Consider the following 27,346-nt stretch of genomic DNA (forward strand, 5'->3'; position numbering starts at 1 on the left):
AACTAACTTCAATATCAGTAAAAAGAAATTTCATTTCTCAATCCAAAACATTAGTCATCCTTAACTATTCTCACTCACACCAGATGCTCAGTATATTAGCATACACTATTCCTTCTACCTCCAAACTATATGTGACCACTCCTCACTTCCTCCATCAACTATCATCATGGTCTAAGTTACCATCAACAGCACCATAATTACCTGAATTACCACAACAGCAATCAAGTTAGAATCCTTGCTTCTATCACTTCCCCCCAATACACACACCACAACCACTCGTAATCTACTACCAACACAGCAGTCTTAATGTATCCTTCTAATATATAAATTATATCGCATCACTCCTACATTCAAAACCATCTAACATCTTCCCATCTCACTCAACATGAAAGTCTCACTATGGCCTATAAAGATGGTCATGATCTGGCTACCAACCATTTCCTTTGATCTCACCTCCTACCACTCTCCTCCATGTTCACTGCACTCCAATAGTAGTGTCCTTGCTCTTCCTAAAATTCATAAAACATACCTCTCAGGGTCTCTGTACTTGCTATTGTCTCCAAATTAATGCCTTCATGGAGGCCTTTCTGAGGGCCCTTATATAAAAAAATATCACACATATCTTCTCTCCTTCTCTCACGCTCACACACATGTACACACCCAACAACTATTCTATCACCATACTGTTTTAACATGCTTCAGAGCTTTTATGACTATATATGACATAGTAGATATCTGCTACTGTCTGTCTATCCCCACCAGAATGTAAATTCCATGAAAGCCATATTATTAGTGCCTTCAAAAGTACTTGCACAATTGGGAGACTGGGATTGACAAATACACACTGCTATATATAAAATAGATAACTAATAAGAACCTACTGCATAGCACAGGGAACTCTACTCAGTACTCTGTAATGGTCTATATGGGCAAAGAATCTAAAAAAAGAGTGGATATAGGTATATGTATAACTGATTTACTTTGCTGTATACCTGAAACTAACACAACATTGTAAATCAACTATACGCCAATAAAAATTTTTAAAAAACAGAAAAAAGGAAAACTCATATTAAAAAAAAAAAGTACCTACACAAAACAAACATTTAAGTATTTAGTCACACAATCCACAAATTTATTTAACAAACTAACTGCAATGATGGATTACTCTTAGCGTTTTATCCTACAACTAAGAATATAGGAATTTCTAAAATTAAGGTGACAAATGAAAGGAACAAAGCTGTTAATATGCAAAAGTTAAGAAAAGAGTAACATATATAATAATTCTATGTTGTCTCTAACAAATATATAAGATTAGCTTGGAAGAATGTTTTACCTGTCAGTCTGTAGTTTCCAAGTTCTAGTATGCTGAGCAGCATCTCCATGATGTTGCTGATGCAAATGCTGAGGATGCCTCCTTTGCTGCTGTTCTTGTTGAACTTCTACCCAGCATGGAGGAACAGTAGCTGAAAACCGTGGAGTCAAAGTCTCAAAGCGGGTTAGCTCCACTAGAGACGTCAAGATGTCAAGGGTAAATGGCTGGTCCACCAATAAATCAACTCCTTAACAACAGTGAATGTAGAATTTGAAATAGGTTTTAAAAAAAGTTTTAATCCATGTTTTTTGTCTAGTCAATTACAACATTCACCAAATGGCCTCAAAGTTAATAATGTAGGCTCAGATACCTATATACAACTAAAGCAACTAGCACTGACTACATAACTAGCATTAAGAAAAATCCATCTTGAATATTTTAAATTATAGAAAGGGTACTTATTGGAGAAACCTAAACTCAACCTGTTAGAAGAGCCCTGACTGAGCTTTAACGAGCACCAGGTTAACAAGGGCAACAGAAGTAGTGGTGCTGAAATGCAAGCCTGACTTACATCAGATCAATAATTAACTTTTACACTTTGTCATTTACAAAACAAAATGCTAAACATCTGCAAGCACATAATATCTGCCCCTCTTTACTCTATTAAAAAGTAATTTTTAAGAAGTCAAAGCTATACTGACGGCAAACAAATACTTACAAACCAAAAGCTTAAACAGCATTTTTTCCACTTCTGGGGTAGTTAAGAATACCTTGTATACATACCAGTATTATAAGAGTAACAACCTGCTTCAGAGAGATTAGTTTGCGTTTACAAACATATGTATTCACATCTGTGAAATGCCTAACGTAGAACAAAGCTGAAAAACTGTTGTTCTTATTCCAATTAACAAAAATAACTTTTAAAAAAGACTAAAATATGAAATCTAATAAGTTTACAATAGCTTCACAAAGAAAGTTTACACTGCATTCTATAAAATTATTACAAGTGTACTTCAAATTACATTTTTCCTCAAAGCTTAGAGCTTTTAGAAATCTGACTGGAACTGTATTAAATGTTGTTTGTAAACATTAACAGCATATCAATGCTCCTTCTTTATTTCTTTATAATCTAATTCATCTTTACTAAATAGTATTTTTATGGAATTTATATGAAAACTCTTATTACACCAATACCCTATAAAATATGAAAACATTCAATATGTTAGCTTTTTAAACCAACTTGTGTAGTTAATCAAGACAATCAAGTCTAATTATACATAGCAAGAGACATGAGTCACTTTATCTCAACCAGAGGATAATCTTGCCTCCCCAGGGCCATTTGGATGAGGATAATTGTGTGTGCTACAGCAATCAAGTACGTAGAAGCCAGAGATACTCCTAACACAGCACAGGACGGTCCTCCCACAACAAAGAATTACCTAGTCCGAAACGTCAATAGTGCTGAGAATGAGAAACCCTGCCTTACGGTAGTAAAGACTGCTATATATTATACAAGTAATCACTAAAATTAAGATATATTATACTAGTAATCACTAAAAGTTTCCCTTTGGTGCAAAGAAGAATGATCAAATGCACAAATATAAGTATTCATGAAGAACAAATACCAACTTCCTGTATTATTTGTTTGGAATACATTTGAGTTTAAACACATTTTTTCTTTAAAGATTCATTAAATTTCTTTTAAATGCTAGGTTTGGGGAATAAAATGTGGTAAGTGCTAAGAATAAAACATAACAGCACAATGGAAGTACAAAAGGACTGTGGTATAGGGAAAGGATAAGGAAAGAGAGCTTAGTGTAACATATGAAGAGCATGAAACTGAATACACTTAAGAAATCATGAAAAGTTTCCTATAACTGGAGGTTGAGAAAAAGACTAGTTATTAGCCCACAGAGCAAGTAAAGATTTTTAAGCAGGAGTAACAATGCTAACATTACTTCTTTTGAAAAACAAGTTTTGGAGGACAGTAGAGAAGATGGGTAGGAGAAAAGGCAAAAACAACAAACAAAACAAAACCTATCTAAAGGTTCACAATGGGGCAATGAGAGTCTGAATATATCACCCCTGAGAAAGAATATTTTTTCAGCATTTTTATTCCAGTAGTAATGTTAGTAATATTAGCCATTCCACTCACTTTACACTTACTTAATGAACTCTTCTCTTTTTCATATGCTTTGTTGCTCCCTAACTAGACCGAAAGCTCCTTAACGACCAAAATAATGTTTTTACCTCTTAGGTGACTTCACCAAAACTGATCAACCTACCACAGGTTGAGAACCATTTCTTATTCTAATGTTTACAACATTTTCCAACTACTGAAAAAATAGTGATAAACAATAGACAAAAACAAGCCTGGCAACAGAATGTCCACAAGGAAATGAACTCTCTCAAAGTAACCAAGAATTGACTATAAATGAAATAATGTTTAAGATAATATAAGAAAGATCCAGAAAACTCTGAACATCACAAGAATTCGCATTTTTAAGAATCATTTTAAAAAGTTAATACCATACCTGAAATGCCAGGACTTGAAGGATTTGATAAAGGTTTGGAACCTTCTGAAGACGGTTCTATTCCTTTAGAAAGAGATCCATCCACTAGTATGTCAGCTTCATCAATATCATCACAGGTTCCTCCAATTTGGAGAAAATGAAGCTCACCACCTACAGTGTAGTAAAATTCCATCAACGTAGGTACATGAAAAATAGGTAAACAGACAAGTGTCTACTACTTAGTTAAGAAACTTAATTTATTTTAATTTCACTCAAAAGGCAAAAAAAGAGGGCTACCAAAGTGACATATCTCTAAGAATTCAGAAATCAAACTGTCAAGGAAAATTAAATTTAATGATGAAAATGGCAAATACATAAACATATGTAAAAATAGTTATTTATCTAGTACTTACATGTGTAAGACACTATTTTAAATGCTTAATTCATTTAGTCTTCACAAATAACCTTGAAGTAGGGAGTATAATTGTGGCCACTTTACAGATGAGGAAACTGATGCACTAGCTATATTGGAATCCACAGCCCAATCTCTTAATCACAGCAGTAACAAAACTGAACAAAGATTCTTAATTTTTTGAAGCATTCACAATAAAATGAAATCAAATCAAATTTCTATTTTTCATTATTTCTATCACAGAAAAGAAAATGGAAAATGAGCTTAGCAAATATTTAAGAACAAAAAAAAAACAAGAATATTTGGAGATTCGCTTCCAGAATAATAAGGAAGACAAAAATCTTATTCCTGAAAAGCATCTATAAAGTTGGACAAAACTGTAATTTAAACAGAGTGGGTCAAACGGTGAAAACCAGCAGATACGCTACTACTGCCACAGGGGACTCTGATTTGTAAAGCTTGTCCGCTTAAAGTGGCTCAGTGGCGAAAAGAAGGCCCATCTACTCTACTATCCGAGGTCAGAATCCTGTGTAGGACAAGCAAAACACTAGAAATAACGAGAGATTAAGAAAGAAACATAGGGGGCTTGGTAAACATTCCACACATCCCACATTGATCAGAGGTTGCAAATATGTGCAGCAAAGACCAGATGGGGTCCAAGCCATCAACATATTCTCAGTCAACCAAGTCCCCATGCCTACGTAGAAAAGACCTGAAAGGGCACAAGAGAAAATAAAAATAAAGATAATAACAGCCAAGGCACACCTGAACACAACCTTACCAGTAAACGTGTTTCGTCACAGCCAATTATCAAAATCATTGGCTGAATACTAAACTATGTGGACAGAGAGGCAACAAATAAGATACAAGTCTTAAAAATAAAAATCAGAGGGTTTCCCTGGTGGCGCAGTGGTTAAGAATCCGCCTGCCAATGCAGGGGACACAGATTCGAGCCCTGGTGCGGGAAGATCCCACGCGCCACGGAGCAACTAAGCCTGTGCGCCACAACTACTGAGCCTGCGCTCTAGAGCCCGTGAGCCACAACTACTGAAGCCCGTGCACCTAGAGCCCGTGCTCTGCAACAAGAGAAGCCACTGCAATGAGAAGCCCACGCACCACAACAAAGAGTAGTCCTCGTTCGCCGCAACTAGAGAAAGCCCGCCCGCAGCAACAAAGACCCAATGCAGCCAAAAATAATTAAGTAAAATAAATACATTTTTAAAAATAAATAAATAAATAAAAACCAGAGGGGGGAAAAAAATGAAAGAAACATCAGTGGCTGCTCACTGCAAACGAAACAGATTTCACAGATTTAGGCCAGGTGGGTTACCAAATAACCAATGCAACAACCACCTCCAAAGGGGGGTAAATCATAGTCCAGAGTTTCTACAACATTATTTAAAATGTCTAGTATTAAATTAAAAATTATAAAACATGTGAAGAGTGACACATGCTCAAGAAAAACAAAATCAATGAGAAATATCTCTGAGCACCCATATTTAGATTTAGCAGACAAATACTTCAAAGAAGCTATTGTAAATATTTTATAGAATAAAAGGAAACCAGGTATAGAGAATTAGAAGAACGAACGGTGAAAATGACTCAACAAATAAAGAATCTCAACAAAAAAACAGAAATTATTTTAAAAGAACAAAAGGCAAATAAATCCTAGAGTTGAAAAGTATCTAAAATGAAAAAGTTCACTAGAGACTCAATGCAGATTTGAGATGACAGGAGAAGGAATCAGTGAAATAAAAACAGATCAATAGTTGTGTGTTATATATGAAAGTTGTTAAGAGTAAATCCTAAGAGTTCTCATCAAAAAATAATAATAATAGGGAATTCCCTTGTGGTCCCGTGGTTAGGGCTCCACACTTCCACTGCATGGGGCACAGGTTCGATCCCTGCTGGGGGAAGTAAGATCCCACATGCCATACGGTGTGGCCAAAAAAAAAAAATTAGCTTATAACATTAATTGTAGATTTTTATCAAAAGACTCAATGTTCCTCCATGAGAGTCTTATGCTATTTGAATATACTCACAAGACAGAGTCAAATCCATTTGATTTACAGTCTACAGTGCTTTTCAAAAATCTACTTTATGGACTGTCATACATACATTTTAAAACATCAACTTTTCTGTCCTCTTTATTGTTATTAATCTCATCTTTTCAAATGCATCTTGATCAGTCAACCCTTAAAGAACTGGGGGATAATTTTTAAAGTGGTTAACTTCTCAGGCTTTCTCTTGTCCTTCAATTCATCTAAATAAATTCCATTACATGAGATCACTTCCTAGAAATTTTCATTGTCCAAACTCCATGAAAACATTAATCTATTTCATAGCTTAAATACTATTTCTCCTCTGAATCGCCAAAAGCTATCTCATCAAATAAATCAAATCATTAAACTCTGATTGCGTTTGTGGAAACTACTAGTATCTTATGAATATGTGCCCTGGGACCAGGTAACTCAGGTTCCAAACCCAGCTCCACTTCCAGATGGCCTACAGCAAATTATATTGTTTTCATTTTTTAAATCTTTCAGATTAAAATATTCCAAAAAGTTCAATGTATGGGTGTTCTGCTTTTATTACATTGTGGCAGTTTAATGTAGTTTAAGCACTCTGATGACAGACTGCCCAGGTCTGAACGCTGACTCTCATTTATTAGCTCTGTGACTTAGGCAAGTTACTTAACCTCTTTCCCTCGGTTTCCTTATCTGTAAAATGGAGACAATAACAGTACATAACTCATAAAGTTGGTGTGATGACTAAACAAATTAACAGAGGTAAAACTCTCACAGAAATGAACTGGCATATACATGATTAATAAGCTCAATTTATCCTTGACACCACATAGTATTTTAATGTTTTTTCTGAAAGTTCTATTATTCTAAAATTATTCTACACTGCTCATTTTTTAAAATAATCTAGTTGGATTTTGATATTATTTGAAGATTTTTTTTCCCCTTGTTATTTCACTAGATGTGTTTCAAAGAAGGCAACCCACACCACTACGTCCACTGTTATCCTTCTTAGCCAAACTCTTAAAATCTTTTTAAAGAGAGGAAAAATTCAGGTTAATTCCTACCAGCACCACAAATGAGATGCATAACTCTTCCCAAACCCAATTCCTCTGCTAAGCATTGGTTATAGTTACTTAGGCTTCAAATATTTCCTGGCCCTAAATTCCTACTAAACAATCAATAGGACTATTCATTTTCTTGATATTGTCAGTAATTCCTTAGTAACACTATCTGTTACTCTGTATGAAGCCTCAAATGTTGCAAAACTGATTCACTATCAGCAAAAGGTTAAGAGTAAATAAGACAAGAAAAATTTATTTGGCAAAACTAATAATTATTTACTAAATACTTTTATTTCAGAAGGAAATAAGGACATGTATTTGTGCCAGAAACTTTACATACATTATTTCATTTAATTCTACCAAGCCTGGAAATAGGCTGCCTCGTCCTAGTTTATAAATAAAGAAACAAAGGTTTACTGAGTTTAAAGTAACTTGTCCAAAGCCACAAATTTGAGCAGATGCAGAGTCAGGACTCACAGAAACAACAGCAGGTTATTTTCTTGAGGTTAAAGCAGAGAAGATACTTTCTGAGAGACTTATTAACTTATTTAAATTAGAATCCTTACCTAGGGCAGTAGAAAAAAGTTTTAAAAACAGTTAAAACAGTAGAAAGATTTACGACTTCATTATAAAAAAAATAAATTTCCATCTATATGGATCTAAAATTCATGCTAAGTATGCACATAAATGAATGCCATATACACTGATTTTATAAGATTTGTAGAAGAACCAAACTAATCAATAGCTTACCTTTGGTGCATGCACACAGCCTGTCTGTGCCCGAGCAGTAAATGACAGAAACAAATGTGTCTTGTTCCTCAGTGCCCTCCTTTTTAGGAGGTTCCACTTTGGCCAAAATTTCAAAGTTTGAAAGATCTAATATTTTTACATATCCTCCCTGAGTGGTTATTACCAGGTGTCCAAGAGTAGAAATATCAGACTTTTTCTCTCTCTCAATGCCATTCTTTGAGGTTAACTGCATTTCCTCAGCAGGTTCCTCATAGTCATCCTCTCGATTATCCAGTATATCTGGCGGAAGCAAAATGAGCGAGGTAATTGTGTCCTGGGGATCTTTGATATGTTGGATTTTTATTGGCTCCTCTTCTAAAGTCACTATCCGAGTGGCATAATTCATTTTATAAAGTATTAAATATCCACCACTAACATTCCTCTGCTCAGGTTGAATTATCAAAGGAGTCTGTACATCTGCTGGTGATTCGTGTTGGATTATACTAATATTTGCACCATTCACTACAGCAAGATTTGATTCCAGCTCACCTTTCCGTCTATTACATAGTGCAGAGTTTAACTTATTTAAATTATTCAAGGCCTCTACTTGATTTATTGCACTCAAGGATTCAACAGGGCATGTCCGCAGTCCTACTAATAAATGAATTCCATCAGCACAAGGAGTTATTGAGTCTATACAAAGATTCTCCTCCTCCGCAAACTTTGGCAGCCTCAAACACTGAACCAAAGTCCCAGGCTTGGGAAACACAGAGTTCCACTTCTCAGAATCTGGAGAGGTAAGGTTGGCTGCTGCATCTGCAAATTGCTGAATGTAAGTCACAGGAGGATCCTGCAACAACAACTGCTCCTGACTATCCAGCTCCATTTCAATAATCTGTGGAACCGTAAAACCATCATCGTGCAAACTTTTACTCATTATATTGTTCATCTGTGAAAAGATTTTTCCTGCTTTCTCATCAGATTCCTTGATGCTATAAAGAAGCAAAATGGGTAAAGTCCTTCTTACCAGAGGAAAATTTAATTCTGAATTAGTGCAGGATTCATTGTCAGTTGACCCTTGTTCTGATATACTTTCACCCTGAGTTCTGCTTAAACCATCCAGTGACCTGTGAGAATTACTACTAATGGGTGAGGTAGCAGGAGATTTATATGTTAATAAACCTCCGGCTAATAAACATGGAAAGGGAATGTTGTGTTGTTCCTGGTGCTTTTCCTTTGTCTTTTCACTCTTAGAGTTGGTTAAGCAAGGATTTGCCCCAAGTTCTTCAAGATCCTTAACAGTATCTTCAAGAACATTTGCAACAATCTCCCACTGAAGTTTTTCTGGCTGCTGGAGGATGCTGAGTGCTGTTATATCAAGGCTCACGTCCATGGCTTCCTTCTGTGATGCATGCCCTTTGAAAAGGAACAATATTCATTACAAATGGCCTTGTGAATATAAATCAAAATCTGTAGTATAACATTTTCATTAATTTTCTTTTTTTTGACTCATCCAGTTGGTGCATTTTAATTACACTAGTGGAAGAATTTAAGACCTTTTAAAGGAAATTTAATCAAACCTGAGATGAATCTACTCAGAAAAACCACAGATGAATCTACTCAGAAAAACCACAGAGGTATTAAAGAGTTTCAAAAATCATTTTTAATTCAGAATACATTCTCCTGGCAATCTGTGAGCAAAATCTTTAAAAAAAAAAAAAAAAAGGAGGAAAAAGGGTTAAAGAATGAAGACATTATTAGTATCAAAATAAAAGATTTCTGTCCTTCAACTCTAAACCAAAAATATACTCAATACTACGCATATGTCATTTATGCACTTTGAAGAATATCCATGAAACATTACTGTAATCTCAGTTCATCACCTCTCTCCCACCCCACCATGCTAATTATCAGCTGACTGTCATAGCATGCAATTTATTTCTAACCTCAGCTCAGAAAAAATAATAACTAGAAAAAAAAAGTTCCCAAAATTAGTCATTTTAAGTGAAATATAAGTGTCTTCAGTATTATCCTCTCATTTATAGTTCATTTCAAGTCAACTACATTACACTACCCTTACTGACCTTTTGTCTACCGTGTGATCTTCAAGCTGTCCCCTTACAAATAGTATAAAGGTCATTCCTCAGTCTCAATGCTCCAAAAATACCATCTCTCTCAACACAAAACCCTGAAGTAGGTGTCAGTCAACCTCTAAACCAGGTATAATCTCTTGATACTGAATGCAAAGTTTCAACCAATCTGTTTTTTTCCTCAATAGCACAAACTATCAGGCAACAACATTATTAGCAATAATAATGTAAAGGTCACTCTATGTAACTTGTGGAAATACCAAAAAAACTGGAATTGGTTTTACAATTTTAGATTAAGAAGAGCATAGAAGAGTAAGGAAATAAGTATAAAATAACTCAAGGTGATTGCATGGAAGTTTGAAAGTTACCCAAGTACAGGAATGAGCAACAGAGATTCATGGAACATCCAACACTTGAGATATACTGAAAGCTCTGTTTACACCATTTTTGTTAACGATTTCATATGCAATATATTCAAAATGCTCACGGACAGCTTTATCTAGACTTTCCCATTTTCTCAGCATATACTTCTCATTTCACACAATGTCACTATTATCATCTAAAACTAAATCCATTTCTAGCAAAGCAGAAAAAAACTTTAGTTATAAACTTAACAATTTAATTGTACTAATGAAGCTGTTTAACCACTCATTTGACTGTATTCATGTGCAGCCTTTATATTGCCATGCAATATTTATATATATTTACTTTACAAATTTACTCATTTAGATATGAGGCTGAAAGTTGAAACATTATTTTGAGTGAGATTTTTATAACATGCAATACACTGTAATAAATCTTGAGGATGCTAACTATCTATTGGACTAAACTGAAATTTACTTAACTGATTTTTTTTTTTTTTAGTTATGGTAGGAAATTGCCAAGAAAAAGCTATTATGTACATATTAAAACAAAGTAAACTGACCATAAGTTACATATATTAACACACATTTAAGACAATATTCAAAAGACATGTGAGATGAGATTATCCATTAAAAAAGAAAATATAACAAGTGGCATTACTACTCTGTTTCTTCCCAACTATTTAATTGATGTCTAGGAAACAGCATATGCAGTACATTCTCCTCAGAAGATTGACAAAGCATGACCACTGTCAAATACTGCAGTAAGGAAAACTGTCATCTTTACTTGTCTCAGAATTTCTCAAACCTGTTGGACCACAAAATAAATTTTTACAGAACATACCTACAAATATCCTGCAGTATAATATTCTTCAGATAATCATATTGGGAAACCCTTCTCTATTCTGCTTACTTAGGTAGTAGTGTCAACCCACAGTTCTGCCAACCAAACTTCCAGAGGTTTACATTAGGCATTTTCCTAAAACCATCAAATTTCAATTTGAACTGTTCTTCAATCTCTTGCCAAACATTCTTCTCCTTCTACACAAGAAGGTATGTACCCTTAATTCTGATATATGAACCAAAGAGCAAACTTTTCTCTCTGACATCATCTACTTACAAAAGTCATAACCTTCAACTAATAAACAGATAAAAGTCTCTTAGTCTCCACTCACATTTTTGAAATTAAGAAATATATTCTACAATTTTTCAGACCACATCATTCAATTTGACAGGAAGAACTTGGAGTTAGTAAATTTAAGTTTGGAAATAGCATCTATGACTTATTTTAGATACTTCAGGAATAAAATATATCTCCCATTAATATCACAAGCTCCAAAATTCACTAACAGTCTCTCAATATAAAAGAATTAGCTTAGAAGATACATATTTTACTATAAATCAATGAACTACTTACAAATCCTCAAATGAGGCAATTAAAAATTCTGAACTGCAAGAATTTTTTTCTCTTATCATGGTTACCTTTTAATACTACATGAGGACACCACTCCCAACCCTGAATGAGGTATCATAAAAAGAGTCAACAAAAATATACGGTAAGCGGGAAGTGAAGTAAACAGGACTACAGAATCTAAAGGAAGTGTGAAAGATCAAACGGGCGTAGATGAAAATGATAAAGGTAGAAAGGGGATAAGGAAATAGATCAATATATAAGTACTATAATTACAAAAATACCTACTGAGATCCCTAGACCCAGAGGAAAGAGCTAGGCCACAGCATACAAAGGAAAGGATAATAGCTAGAATCAAAAAATTTAAGAGCAGAAAAAGGAACAGTTAGTTCAAATACTTCACTTGACAAAGGAAAAACTGAAGCCCAGAGAGTTTAAGTGACCTGACAAGACCAAAGACTTATTTTGCAAGAGTTCACGCTCTAACCAGATCTCCAGATAACCAGTGACCAATGTATTATTCTTCATCAGATTTTTCAAAATGCACTAGTAGCCCTTTCTTTTGCAAAGGGATAACAAAGTGGAAAAAGAGCACTCTTCATCAGACTAAATATTTTAAATGTAATCAATTATTTTTCCTAGAGCTAATTACACATTTGTATATTATTTGGGGCCATTTCCTACATTTTTCTTGATTGTTTTCATTGCTAAGAACTACCTTAAAAGACAAATGAGGGTTAACCCAAAAATCAGTGCAGTATTCTGTTTGGTGGCTTTAAAAAGATTTTACAACAAATTGGAATTGAGAGCACCTGCTACTCTATACTAACTTTAGACACATAACTTTTAACAACTGAACTATACAAAACCAAGTCTCCCCTAAAGAGATTTAATAAGTCATATATGTCCTTATTTCATGACATTTGACATTAGAAAATAGCCAGAATTTAATAATGGTCACTTCTTTAAAATAGTGGCTACTTCCCAGGTAATCTGTTTACATATTTTTATCTTAATCAATTGCCAAAATTTTAAGTAACAGATGTTAATATCACTATTTTATATATTAGGAAGTGCAATCAGACTATAATAAGTGACAGAGTTGGGCTTCCCTGGTGGCACAGTGGTTAAGAATCCGTCTGCCGAGGCAGGGGACACGGGTTCGTGCCCTGGTCCAGGAAGATCCCACATGGCGCGGAGCAACTAAGCCCGTGCGCCACAACTACTGAGCCTGCGCTCTAGAGCCCACAAGCCACAACTACCGAAGCCCGCGCGCCTAGAGCCCGTGCTCCGCAACAAGAGAAGCCACCTCAATGAGAAGCCCACGCACCGCAACTAGAGAAAGCCCATGCACAGCAACGAAGACCCAACACAGCCAAAAAAAAAAAGTGACAGGGTTAGGATTCGAATTCTGAGATGCCTTGCCTATAATATAACTACATTAAAATATGAAGCATACTCTTTTGCCTTAATATTTCATAAGTTAATGAACAAGGCAGCATTTATTTGATGCCTTAATGTCTATGATTTTATACTTTATAATTTATTCTCTATTCACCTGTGTTTTGGGGAGAATAAGAAATCATTAATTAATAAGTATTAATTTAAATGTTACTTATTTAACAATACAATACACTATACAAATAAGCTGAACACATTTGGAAGAGTTTAATGTCCCTGAAATATGTGACAAAGATTTAATAAGATTCATTTTAATTCCTTTGGCTCAAATAGGTACTATTTAAATTTTAAGTATGAAACTCTATGAACACACTACTAATTCAAGATCTCTGATACATAATATTTGAGATTTCTTTGTGTATTAATGAAAATTTAGAGTTTGCACTAAGAAATACAGAATTAAGTGGTATTTAGCTTTACCTAAAAACTATATAAATACAAGGATATTAAAAAAAGATTATCTAGTATTTTTTACATACCTGTCACAGAATCTGATCTGGAGTGCTCTTCACTGTCTGAATCCTCCAGTAAATCATCACTTAAAAGATAAATTAAAAATTAATTTCCATTTCAAAAAAAGTATACATAACATGAGACAGCAAAGAAAAAAGGACAATGTTACCACCATTGTTTTGCATCTCAAACAAGCATCACACAACTAGCTTAAATGATATATAAGTAGTTTGAGACCCTAACTGATTAACAATGCTAATAATGAATCATCTTAAATCATTAAATAAATGTTTGCCTGAAATAGAGTGTGGTAATCTCTAAAAATTTACAACAGAATCTATGGGAATTCGACAAATGAATAGGTACGACTAGGGACAGTCTGGGTAAATAAAATGAAAAAAGAGAAAAACAGCTAATAAAATCAAGCTCAAGCTTCCAGTAGTAAAATTTTAGTAACTATTCTATTACTGAATTCAGAAAAGTTACCCTAAAACCAAACAGAATAGCTGTATAAATATGTGTGTATGTAAGTGTTTTCACACAGATACGCATTTCATTTGTGTTTTGCTCTTGGTTTTTTTCCTTGTTCGGGAGGGGCTGTTAAGACCACCTTGATAAAGCAGGAAAACTACTAAAACTCATAACTTAGGAGTCAAGACAACAAGACTCTTTTTCCTCTTCACTCAGGTGGCCAAGAAATTGCCAGCCTCTCTCTTTGCATCTAACGTTATCCTCAGTCTCCACTGTTAGCAAACAGGAAAAAAGATATAATTACAGACCACTCTAGCACAACAATAGGCAGTGTATGAACTAACAATCAGCACATTTACAGCAGTTCTAAAATTCTGATAACCTAAACTACAAAAATTAAAAGATGCATTTCACAAGAAGGAAAAGTAATTCTCCCTTTTTGAAACAATATATTGCACCTGCCATCTGAAATACCTAGGCATTTATAATTTTATTTTATTATGAAACGTAACCTGGAAATGTCCCTTAGAAATGCTTAAAGTAATGTCTGAAATTGGGGTGGGAAGATACTTGCTTAGATATTTTTGACATAATTTCTGTGTTTCAGTCTTTTCAATTGGTAATAATTAACCATAAACAAATTTTGTGCTATAATTTAAAAATAAAAAAGAATGTGAAAAAGATGAGCTGCTAATTAGCCTCAAGCCATTCAAATATTAACTGGCTAGTTTCAGAAAAAATAATAAAGATATTTGGAAAAATAAATCCTAAGAGGAAAAATGAATGATTGGGAATTATCCAGAATGAAGAAGTCCAAACCAAGAAGAAACTATAGGTTTTGAGGGCTTTTGCATTAAGAAAAATAGCCAAATATTACCCAGTTACAGAGACAAAAGATAAAATCTAGTAGTAGTGTATTTTAAAGAAGGAATTCAGCTGTCTTGAAGTTACAGAGAATGTTACAAAGGGTTGCCAGATAATTGCCTTAATTAGCCCACAAAAAAACAAGCTTTATTGTGAAATTCTTCAAAATAAAATAATATTTAAAAAAACATTATTTCTTCACAGAAAAATGCTCATACTACTAAGTGATAAAATCATATGAGTAAAACCACTAAACTGTACACTTAAAGGGTGAATCTTCTGATGGGTAATGATGCATCAATATATTTTTTTTTTAATCACATGGGTTTAAAAAAAACTATACACACCTAAACGTTAACAAGACTGGATGGTATGATAATGGGGACTCTACTTTTCTTCAATTTACTTCCATATATTTTCTAATATTTCTACAATAAACATGCATTACAGTTGACCACTGAACAACACAGGGGTTAGGTGCACCAACACTCCATCCATTAAGTGGAAAATCTGTGTATAACTTATACTAATTGCCCTTCTGTATCCGTGGTTCTGCATCTGCAGATTCAACCAACCACAGATCGTGCAGTATTCACTATTAAAAAAAATACACACACAATTGGATTCACGCAGTTAATCCATGTTGTTCAAGGGTCAAATGTACTTATATAATAGACACTAGATTTACTGAAGTCTTTTACATGATATAAAATCTTTTCCAAAGTAATAAACATGCAAAAAAATATATATGGTAAGTTTAAAATGCTTAGTTAAGATTATATATGCTAATACTACAGGTGTACCTTAGTTTTGAAATATAACTAAGATATACAACACTATAAGCAATTTCAAAGTTAAACTCAGGAAATTTTTGCAAATTTGAAAGACATAACATACAAATGAGGCATCCAGACAAAAATGTTAATTCATTAAAATTAAATGTGTCCCAAATATTCTTCCTTAAATAAATTCAGAACAAAAACAAATGTTGTCTTCTAAGTAGAAATAGACAAAAAACAATTGCCAAGCAAGCTATACTGCTAATTACTTTAAACTTCTTGGTTAAGCTTTAATTTCTTCAGTTAATGTATTATTCTTCAAGCTAATGAAGCAAAGCATATTTTAAGACAAAATATACTATATATACTATATCTCGTGCCACAGAGGCAGAGGTAGTCTGGCTAATTATATCTACCACCAATTCAACAGGAATCCTGCTACCTCTGGAGGAAAGGAAGGAGAGAGACAGGGCTTGAAGCTCCACCTCTTCAGCTTCCTCCTACCACCCCGACACACAGTAATCTTTGTATATGACTCATTTCACACTATCTTGGGAGAAAAGGGTCATTCTACCCTGGAAAGATTTTAAGTCTCTTAAAAAAGCAGGCAGTGCAATTTATATCTCAACCCTAGCACACGAGCTCAGATAATACCTGTCTGCAAGAAATACTGGACAAGTGTTTACCTAAAATGTACATTTTACCAAGGTGTGTATATGTGTGTGATCTTAAAACTACATCTTGACTCAATTTTTAATCCTCAAATTACAAAACTGAGTCAAAAGTTCTAGTTAAAGTCAGTGTTCAGGACACACCAGTTTCATTATCTTCTATGAATAATTTTCCACTAATTTCGAAGTAAATCAAAGAGATCACGCATGCTTACTTTTCAGTCTTACTGGCAAATATGGTCAAATTCAAGACAACAATGGGCCAACCGCTTTCCCATCAAGCTCTCACAGGGACTTAAAATAACTGAGAGCACCATGAAGCTTCAATTCAGTCTGTTCCAGAACTCAGACCACATTCATTTACCTACTAATAATTTCCACATACTAATTAGCAAGAGGGACTAGACAGAGGTAAACTTCCCATTTTATATGTTGTGAATTCCCCATTAATTTAAATAATGAAATCATTTCCATTAGTAAAGTTTTATATTACTTCTTTTTTGTGTGTGTGTGTGTGGTACGCGGGCCTCTCACTGTTGTGGCCTCTCCCGTTGCGGAGCACAGGCTCCGGATGCGCAGGCTCAGCGGCCATGGCTCACGGGCCCAGCCGCTCTGCGGCATCTTCCCGGACCAGGGCACAAACCCGTGTCCCCTGCATTGGCAGGTGAACTGTCAACCACTGTGCCACCAGGGAAGCCCCTATATTACTTCTTAATGAAAGTGCATGCCACCAAATAAGCAGACTGTGAAATAAAAATGATAAATCACTGTGGTGTAACACCAACCACACATCAGCAACACAAGAAGCCCTGCAAGTGAAATGATAGATCTCAGTATACCAGGACACCTGATCAGTTACACAGGCTCCATTTCACATGGCTACCGTCAGAATCTTAAAAAGTGGTAGCTGCTGTTGCTGAAAACAAGCTGAGTGGCTTATGGACCCCTTCATTCTGCCTACATTGGGAGTATCGCAAATGTTGCTCTATAATCCTACCCAGTTCAGAGTTACAACTGCAGAGCTTCTTTGGAGACAAGTAGGTAAGATGGGATTTTAATTGACTCTCTTTCCCCCACATAGGTCAAATACAGCCACAGAAATCATCAATCTCCAGAAAAGCTGAATAGAATAGAATCCAGCACAACAATTCTACCAGAATCTTCCCTTAGCATTAATTATTGTACCTCAACTCACTGCTGACTACTGATACATTTATTGTTTTAAATAATTAGATCACCTTGCCTAGCCATGGGTTATTTCACTATTCATTACCACTTCTATATTTTAGCTGCTAATGAAAAAAGGGGAAATGAACCAAATGATTCAACTGCTCTATGAAAAGATTTAGAAGAAGGCAAAATTACAAATCTAATCCAAGGATTTCATTTCATTATTTAGACTTTACTTTTCAATGGTGTGATTATTCCCAATTGGCATAGATTGAGATAGAAAATAAAGTATATTTTATAGACTATGTTGTTTGTGAATGACAATTTCTTTCAAGAATCAATTATTTCAGATTTCTAACCAAACACTGAGTCTCTAATCTCTTGAGACTAACAACGTTTTCTGCCTCTTTAATTAGATTTAAGAGAATATACAATTTAGGAAAAGAAAACACTTAACTTCTATAAATATTATCAAAACAAATTTACATACCTATCTCCTTCCAATTTTGGTATATCTGAGCAACTAGACGAGTCTTCCAGCCATGCCAAAGTTGGTCTCCTAGATTCAACTGCTGAGCTTGGTTCTCCTGAGAGAATAAGCTGTTGTACAATTGCTGGATCATATGCATTAATTTCAAATTTTAAGTGCACCTAAACAAATAAATGAAAAGCCTAAATTTACAACGGATTTTTTCTCAATCACTAATATGTTTCTTCAAAATTAAAACATACCTTCATAAGTTTGGAAACATCCCATATACAGATCTTTCCTCGTTTCGTTGCAGCAGCTAAAAAGTGAGGGCAGCTCCCGGACCCAAAGCAAGATATTCTGTCAGTTCCATCCGTGCAAGGGAACTGCGCGGGACTTGTTGCAAGAGTGACTGACAATGGCACATTCTGTGTGTGCTCACCTTTCACAAATGGGCAGTTTGGGGAATGTCTCTCATGTTCAGACCTTTACACAAATTAAGGAAGGGAAAGTTTACTGAACAACTAAGCCGTTAAATCTGTACACTAAAAGAGAACTCCACGATATTTTTTCTTTAAAAAAAAACAATTAATTGAACTTAAAGTATTCTTTAATTAAAGACTTAAATAGCAAATTGTTTCATTTTACTGAGATCACTCTAACATGTTAAACTACTCACTTTAACAGCAATTGTTCACTTTAACTGATTACAAACAAAGCCAGTCTCAGATGAAACAGATAAATGATACAGTAAAATTTATATCATATTAATATACTGATAAAACTGTTTAATCTCCTTATATTTCTTCACACTAGTTTCCCACAGCTTTAAATAAATAATTACTTTGTTTCAGTTTAAAATTTTCTATGTATTCTACAGCATGGTGACAAAAGATAACATTACCATATTGTATATTTGAAATTTGTGAAGAGGATGTATCTTGAATTAAACATTCTTAACACACAAACACAAACTGGTAACTATTAGAGGTGATGGATATGTTAATTAACTTGATTATGGTGATCTTTTCACAATATGTATATATACTAAAACACCAGACTGTGCACCTTAAATGTATGTAATTTTTACATGTCAAAGTTATCTCAATAAAGTTGTTTTTAAAATAAATAAATAAATAATCCATACGTAGATACAGACCCACCTATCTATATAAGTGGCCACAGCTGTAAAGAGCATACAATAAAACTCTATAAATGCCATTCATACTGCAAAAAACTTTTTTAGTAAAGACCTGAAGGCAGAAAGATCTCTAGAGTATGGATAAAATAACATATATCAAAAACACAGATATACCCTTCACATTCACTATCAGACTCCATCAGACAAATAACTTTAAAGAAACTTGGATAATGTCTATAGATTGTACATTATTTCCTTCACATAAATACTTACTGAGCAAAATGAAATGGTAAATTAGTTTACTAGAAAACCCTAACATGTGTAATAAGAATAAAATACTAGGACCTCAGCTCAAGATTGGTATACTGACTTAAAGAATTTTCTCAAATATTTAAAGCAGGATCAACTTAACACTTAAAAATTATCTGCCCAACTTTGTGACTACTTTATTTCTTTTTGGTTATTCTTTTTTTTTATTTTTTTAAACTTTCACTAGCTGTAATTACAAGGCATTATTTGAAATGTAAGAATGCTGCCATCCAAAAAAAGAGGCTTTTTTTAAAACCCATTTTTATACTTCCATGTCAAAGAAAGGAAAGCTATACTCTATAAAATATTCCATGGGGTATACATATTTCTTCTTACACTGCACCTACAACTTACCTATAACCATATATAAATCCTGGACACTTTACAATACACAAGGTGTCTTACGTTAACGCTTTTACATGGCATCTGCAGGCACATGATATCTGAACTGGATTCCTTCACAGCCAAACCTTAGGGTATTTTTCCTCTTTCCATCTTTCTCTCTTAACCTGAGTTTTAACTTTTTAATTAAAATTTTATTTACACAACATATGACTATCTGAAATACAGCAAAAGACCCACTTCGGTTGTAATAGCCAACCCCAGTAATCTCCTATCCCACCTCCAGGTAACCACTATTACGAATTTAATATACTTCTAAAATATTTTTATAAGTTTATACACATACATGTACATTCAGAAAATATGGGTTTTTTCATTTTAAATAAACAATATTATTATATGAATCATTCTACAACAGCTTTTTTTTTTGCTCTTTTTATAAATTTATTTATTTATTTATTTAATTTTTGGCTGCATTGGGTTTTTGCTGCTGTGCGTGGGCTTTCTCCAGTTGTGGCGAGCCGGGGCTGCTCTTTGTTAAGGTGCATAGCTTCTCACTGCGGTGGCTTCTCTTGTTGCGGAGCACGGGCTCCAGGTGCGCGGGCTTCAGTAGTTGTGGCACATGGACTCAGTAGTTGTGGCGCCCGGGCTTAGCTGCTCTGCGGCATGTGGGATCTTCCCGGACCAGGGCTCGAACCTGTGTCCCCTGCACTGGCAGGCGGATTCTTAACCACTTCGCCACCAGGGAAGTCCCTACAACAGCTTTCTTGATACAATAACATATCTAAAAGGTACTCGTGATTAATAGAGAGCTAACTGTTCATTCCTTTAACTGTTGGATCATAGTCAATTACATGAATATATTTTACTTAGGTAGTCCCCTCCTGAGAGGCATGTAAGATTTTCCAGTTTTTCACTACCATGACCATTTTGCGCTTCCTTGCATATAATTAATTATATTGCAATTAATTCTCTAGTGTAAATTAGAAGTGGAACTGCTAGATAATAAGGGGCCCATTTTATTTTTTTAAAGTTCAATCTCCCTCCAAAGTGGCTCTATCAACTCCCACCATCAAAATATGAGTCCCATCTTCCCCTAAAAATGAAAAATCTTCATTCTATTCCTCCTTTCAGATTCAGAAGGTACACAGGCTCAGCTCCCTAGCCCCCATCAATCCCATTCCCTCTATCCATTTGGAGCACTGGCCCTAGGCCCTCAGAGACTCTACCAACTGCTTAAGAGTTTGAGGAATCCTGAATCCCGGGGCAAAGAAAAGGTAGAACCCTTGATTTCCTGACCATATCAAGAAAAGATGGGTTTTAAACAGCCCAAGTTGGAAATCTGAATCAACTTTCCCACAGAAAAATATTTATGAATAAAGATACATTCTATAATGTTATGGTATAATTTTTCAGGTGTGGGTTAAATAACTTTCTGAGGATCAGCCTAAGAAACTAAAATATACGTGTTAAAATGGTTGCTATATATATAAAGATGGTTTCATGGGGAAAAGACTAAATTCCAAACAGAACCTTAACCTAAATTGGAAATTGCTCATACTCAACTCTCAGTCAGCAGACGCAATTTCAATTTTTCATATTTTCAGTATTTCCCACTGCAACCTGGAATCCACATGCACACTCTAATAGGCTTTAGCAAGTTCACATCAGCTGATTAACATTCAGAGATCTCGAACTAATTATAGTACAAAATAAGTGGTATATCTTAAAACCAAATCCTGGCTCCATGACTTACTAGCCAAATGCTCTTCACCAAATTTTATTTTTTTTATTTTAAAATGGTATAATAATTCTTATCTCATAGAGTGACTATGGATTAAACTGGAGAATATTCTCAATTCCCTTCTATAAAATGGAGATGATAATAATACCTAACTCATAAAGCTAATGTGAGAATTAAATGAGTTAAAAATATATAAAATGTGTAGGATGGTACCTGGTAAACCATATTATATAAATATTTGCTATTATTACCATTTTATTTATTTTTGGCTGCGTTGGGTCTTCGTTGCTGCGTGCGGGCTTTCTCTAGTTGCGGCGAGCGGGGGCTACTCTTCATTGCACTGCGCAGGCTTCTCACTGTGGTGGCTTCTCTTGTTGCAGAGCACGGGCTCTAGGCATGGAGGCTTCAGTAGTTGTGGCATGTGGGCTCAGCAGTTGTGGCTCATGGGCTCTAGAGCACAGGCTCAGTAGTTGTGGAGCACGGGCTTCGTTGCTCCACAGCATGTGGGATCTTCCCGGACCAGGACTTGAATCCACGTCCCCTGCACTGGCAGGCAGATTCTTAACCACTGTACCACCAGGGAAGTCCCACTATTTCTATTAATAGGGCCTCTGAGTAGTTATTTCTAAAAATGAGGTTCCAATACATGATCTCTATTGTTTAACCAAGTTCTAAACTTTCATGCACTAGAATTCAAAACCACCACAGACTCCCTAGAATTACTTCAAAATTAGAAATGCAAATCATAAAGGCCCTCCTCCGTGGATTCTCTATTGATGACCTGCCCTCAAAAGAACAAGGCTAAACTGCTGAATTTAATCATGCTTTTTAAACCTATTTTATCATAGCCTTCTAGTTTTCAGTCAGAGTCTAGTTCCATTCTTTGGCACTTCTCCCATGTACACATCTTGGAAAGTTACACATTAGAGATCCTGTATGCCAAGTGATATGACACAGCATAGACAGCATTACCTCATTCTCTTAGGACAGAGGCAAAAATATAGATGACAAAAGGCAAGAATATTAATATACAGATATCAGAAAAATAAAATTTAGAAGCACATTTATAGAACTTAGCCTATTACATTCAGAAATATCAAGACTCACCAAGGTTCATCAGTAGGTTCCCAACAGACGAGACATACACTACAAGTAAAACACATGGCTCTATCATCTCCAGATGAGGCAGGCTGCAAATTTATAAAGAAGACAGAAAAGGTTTATCAATATTAAAATTGCTTAATAAAAACTCTTCTAAATAAGTTCATAATTTTAGGTAAAATTCCATATTGAGGAAAAGAAAATTAGCCTATACTATTAGGCCTCAACAATATACTTTTAATCCCCAAACGTTTATAAATTTGCTGCCTTATTTGAAAAATTATGTTTCATCAGCAAATGACCACTAAGTCAAATATGGGGACACACACATCCTCAATCTCTGATCTAGCATCTTCTAATTGTATTACTAAAGTATTTTAAATATAGTTAAGTATATGAAAGGAAATTGTCTAACAGGTTTATTATTAAAAACTGAATTCTATACTACTACATAGGAAAGGGCAAGTAAAAAGGAAAAGCAAACTAGTGAACGTAATTAAGGTAACATTCTTTAAGTAAAACACATATGACAAAATGACATTTACACATATATAAAATCTAAATCTGAACTGAAATATACCTCTAAAACCTAATATTAATATTTTTGAATACTTACGCTACTTAGCACTTAGTATGTCTACAGGTGTAAATATATTTTTTAGAAGACTGAGAATAATCAGCACCTAATACAGGTAGAAGATTCTAGAAAACCTATGATTTGATCTTTGCAAAAATGGAATACAGGGACTTCCCTGGTGGTCCAGTGGTTAAGACTCCATGCTTCCAATGCAGGGGGCATGGGTTCAATCCCTGGTAAGGGAACTAAGATCCCACAAGCCGCATGGTGCGGCCAAAAGGAAAAAAAAAAAAAAAAAAAGGAATACAATGAACAAGAGCTCAACAGAAAAAATATCAAGGTATCACCTAACAGACTGTTTTAGGAAATGACACCAAATAATAAGAAGATAAATTATTAGGAAAAATAGTCCTCATTCAATCCTTAACTTAGGAAAACATATTCAGTGATTTTAATATTAGCCAGTCCCCAGATAAATCTATCTTTAACTGGAAATTTGACAAACTCTGAATAAAATCTTCAAATATATATGGTTTTCTGATTTAATCCTAGTTTAAGATACTTCAAGAACACTTCAGGATAACAAAGGAATAATCACTCTTAAGATTCTTTATGACAGTAACTTCAATGTATTCAAAGTTTAATTTAGTTCTAAAATTAAATACGCATGTTTTATGTAAATTGACATGTAATTATTAGATTTCTCAGCTTCTTTAGCAATGGCAAAACAGTGGTAGGCCAGTCTACATTATTCAGCTGAAGTTTCCTTTAACTGGTTTATTATGCCTATCTAAACTCATTTTTCTTAACTTCCTCTACTTTAGCTCCACAAAGCTTTCTATAATGTCCCATTCTCATGTCTTTTTGTCACACTCATCCTTACCTGTACACCCTCCTCTTTTCCTACATAAAACCATGACTATTTTCCCTGATTAATTCTTTCTCTTTCTAAATAATTTCTTGATCAATTCTTCAATACATATGTATTCAAGTCACACTGTACTACCCACAATGCTGCTTCCATAGTTATCTAATATATAGGTAATTTTTAATCCCAATAAAATTAAAATTTCAAGAGTAACTGCAATGTATTGCTGTTATTGCATTACCCTAACATGTACTACTCTGTTACGAATACGTAAGTCAAAACTGAAAATAAACACACACCCAGAGAGAACACTTCTCAAGACACAAATCTGGAGAATACTGCCTGCTTGTTGATTAACTGTATACATAAACATATTGTATATATCATACTTATATATAATCTGAAAGAAAAGTTATAAAGCATTCTCAGTTATTGGTTACTTTTTTTTTTTAATGTTTTCCCCTTTCATACACAGTATGTGACATAGGAAACAGCCAGTCAGTATTAAGATCAAAGGTATAAGAACAAAACTCACATTACATACATACACACAAGCACAGAGCCTGGGTGCATAAAATAGTATAATGACTGAAAAAGTATTAAAATGTTGACAATTTTACTAAAGGCTACAAAGTCATATTGCGAAGAAATTTCTGACAGCCTTATTTACCTGATGATAAAATCCAGCTTGAGCCATGGGATCTGGCTGTGCCCATCTATAGCCTACATGAGGCCATGAGGTAAATGTCTCCCGTCTGTTAGCTTCACTATACATCAATGATCTAAAAGTAAACAAACTTTATGTAACCAAAGTTAGGCATCAAATTACAGTGACACTACTATCTACCACTGAAGAAAAAAGTTTACTGGATTATCAACACAAACTGGGAATGTCTAATTACCAATTCAAATTTGTATTTTAAATTAAAAATGATCAGTTTTAGGAACTTCCCTTGAACAGAGTAGGGAAAATAGAAACATGATAAGATAGCTACAACTGATAAACAATTCCCGGGGAGATTAAATTAACCAATGTTGCATAATTAGCAATCAGAGAGCAGAAAATCTGAAAATGTAGAGGCAGAGAACCCTACATTTTCATCATGTGACAAGTTTTGCAAAAATGGATAAAACTACAACCAAAGGAATGGTAGTTTTATCTCAACCATATTGAGAAAGTATATTCTAGTTTAATTTCTTTTTTTTTTTAAGTAGAAAGCAATTTATATGTTCTTTCTCCAGAGAAATCCTTTTCCAGGAAACTTGTACTCTCCAGGGAATTGTCAAAAAAAAAGAAATCTTCACATATGTTTTCATTAAAATACATTAGCTCACTAAGAGTGAACCTGTAACAATACTAGAGTATCTTTTTAAGGGAGACTACCAAAATTAGAAAAAGTCCAAACAGCTTCAAATAAGAAAGGACTGATAAGCAGAGCTTCCTCTTCCTAACACAGAAGGGCAACTGATTTTTAAAAAGAGAGAGAAAGTGGTAAAGGTCATCACAAAGAGACCAGAAAAATACTTTTCTTTAAATTCTTCCCTTAAATTAGTACATGGTTTCCTATAATATTGCTAGAGAGCTTTAGGTTTAACTCATAGTTGTGTTCTGATTTGAAAAAAAGAAAAACAGGCACTTTGCTGGTGGTGCAGTGGTTAAGAATCTACCTGCCAATGCAGGGGACACAGTTCCAATCCCTGGTCCGGGAAGATCCCACATATCGTGGAGGAAACTAAGCCCATGCGCCACAACTATTGGGCCTGCACTCTAGAGCCCACGAACCACAACTACTGAGCCTGTGCACCCCAACTACTGAAGCCCATGCACCCTAGAGCCCGTGCACAGCAACTACTGAGCCCATGCGCCGCAACTACTGAAGCCCGCGCACTCTAGGGCCTGTGTGCCACAACTACTGAGCCCGCGTGCTACAACTACTGAAGCCCACACACCTAGAGCCTGTGCACTGCAAAAAGAGAAGCCACCACAATGAGAAGCCCATGCAACGAAGAGTAGTCCCCGCTCACTGCAACTAGAGAAAGCCCTCACGCAGCAACAAAGATCCAACACAGCCAAAAGTAAATAAAATTTTAAAAAAATAAAAAAAAATTGTTGAGTTAGAAAAGTTTTATCATCTACAGGGTATAGATGTCTTCAAAGATCTGTGTCAGTCTCAAAACAGAAACCTGTCTATTTAGTTATATTACCAAACAAAACAGCAATAGCATCCAGTAGACCCTTACTCAAACCTCCAACAGAGTTCATCAAGGTTTTCATAAGGTTCCTAGATTCATATTTAATGAAATAAACACCACAGGCTATATCAAAATTAATACTTTGAGACATTTTAACACCTCCAGAAACATTGAAAATCCCATCTAATGAATGCATTTTCTAAAATAAACCATTTATGACAGCTTGCACTGAGTTCTTCAGATACTCTCCTACTGATTGCAAAGAAAATAGCTCTGAAATTATAATCTCAAGATAGGCATGGCTCTCAGATAGGAAACATTTATTCTAAATACATACTCTTCCTTTTTCTCCCCCTCTCCGGACATATTCCAAAGAACATTTTAATGATAGCCACAGCACATATCATCTGACAGTTATTAAAAATGAAAGTCTCCACATTTTGCCCAAAAGTTAGAGATAGCAATATTACTATGGAATACAAAAATTCTTCCCAAATGTTAACAACCAAGAGAAGTTATTTACACAATAATAAAATCACTTAACAAAAAAAGGGCAATTGATTAAGCAGTTTCAGTTTACAAAAGGATAAACTAATAAATATTGCAAACTAATGTAAGAGCTATACGGGAATTCCCTGGCTGCCCGGTGGTTGAGACTCCATGCTTTTGCTGCCGGAGGCCCGGATTCAATCCCTGGTCAGAGAACTGGGATTCCCACAAGCCGCACAGTGCAGCTGGCGGGAGGGCGGGGGAGGGGGGAGCAATACTTAAGATAACAGAAGTTAAAGGTTAACTCATTCAGTAATTTTTTTGCTA

The 27,346-nt window shown here is 34.8% G+C and overlaps 1 protein-coding gene across 2 annotated transcripts in view; it reads right to left on the minus strand.

The window, feature by feature from the left end:
• BIRC6 (baculoviral IAP repeat containing 6) overlaps window positions 1-27,346 on the minus strand; it is a 238,163-nt gene that overhangs the window by 172,495 nt on the left and 38,322 nt on the right. For both annotated transcript variants that reach the window (XM_079940545.1, XM_079940544.1), the window contains exons 5-12: window positions 25,008-25,119; window positions 22,899-22,981; window positions 18,519-18,741; window positions 18,277-18,437; window positions 13,858-13,916; window positions 8,076-9,470; window positions 3,847-3,996; window positions 1,334-1,559 (exon numbers count right to left, since the gene is read on the minus strand). In XM_079940545.1, coding sequence (XP_079796671.1) covers window positions 1,334-1,559; window positions 3,847-3,996; window positions 8,076-9,470; window positions 13,858-13,916; window positions 18,277-18,437; window positions 18,519-18,741; window positions 22,899-22,981; window positions 25,008-25,119 — 2,409 coding nt within the window. The remainder of the gene's footprint in view (window positions 1-1,333; window positions 1,560-3,846; window positions 3,997-8,075; window positions 9,471-13,857; window positions 13,917-18,276; window positions 18,438-18,518; window positions 18,742-22,898; window positions 22,982-25,007; window positions 25,120-27,346) is intronic.

The sequence above is a fragment of the Stenella coeruleoalba genome, assembly GCF_951394435.1.
Source record: "Stenella coeruleoalba genome assembly, chromosome: 13".
Classification (NCBI taxonomy): Eukaryota; Metazoa; Chordata; class Mammalia; order Artiodactyla; family Delphinidae; genus Stenella; species Stenella coeruleoalba.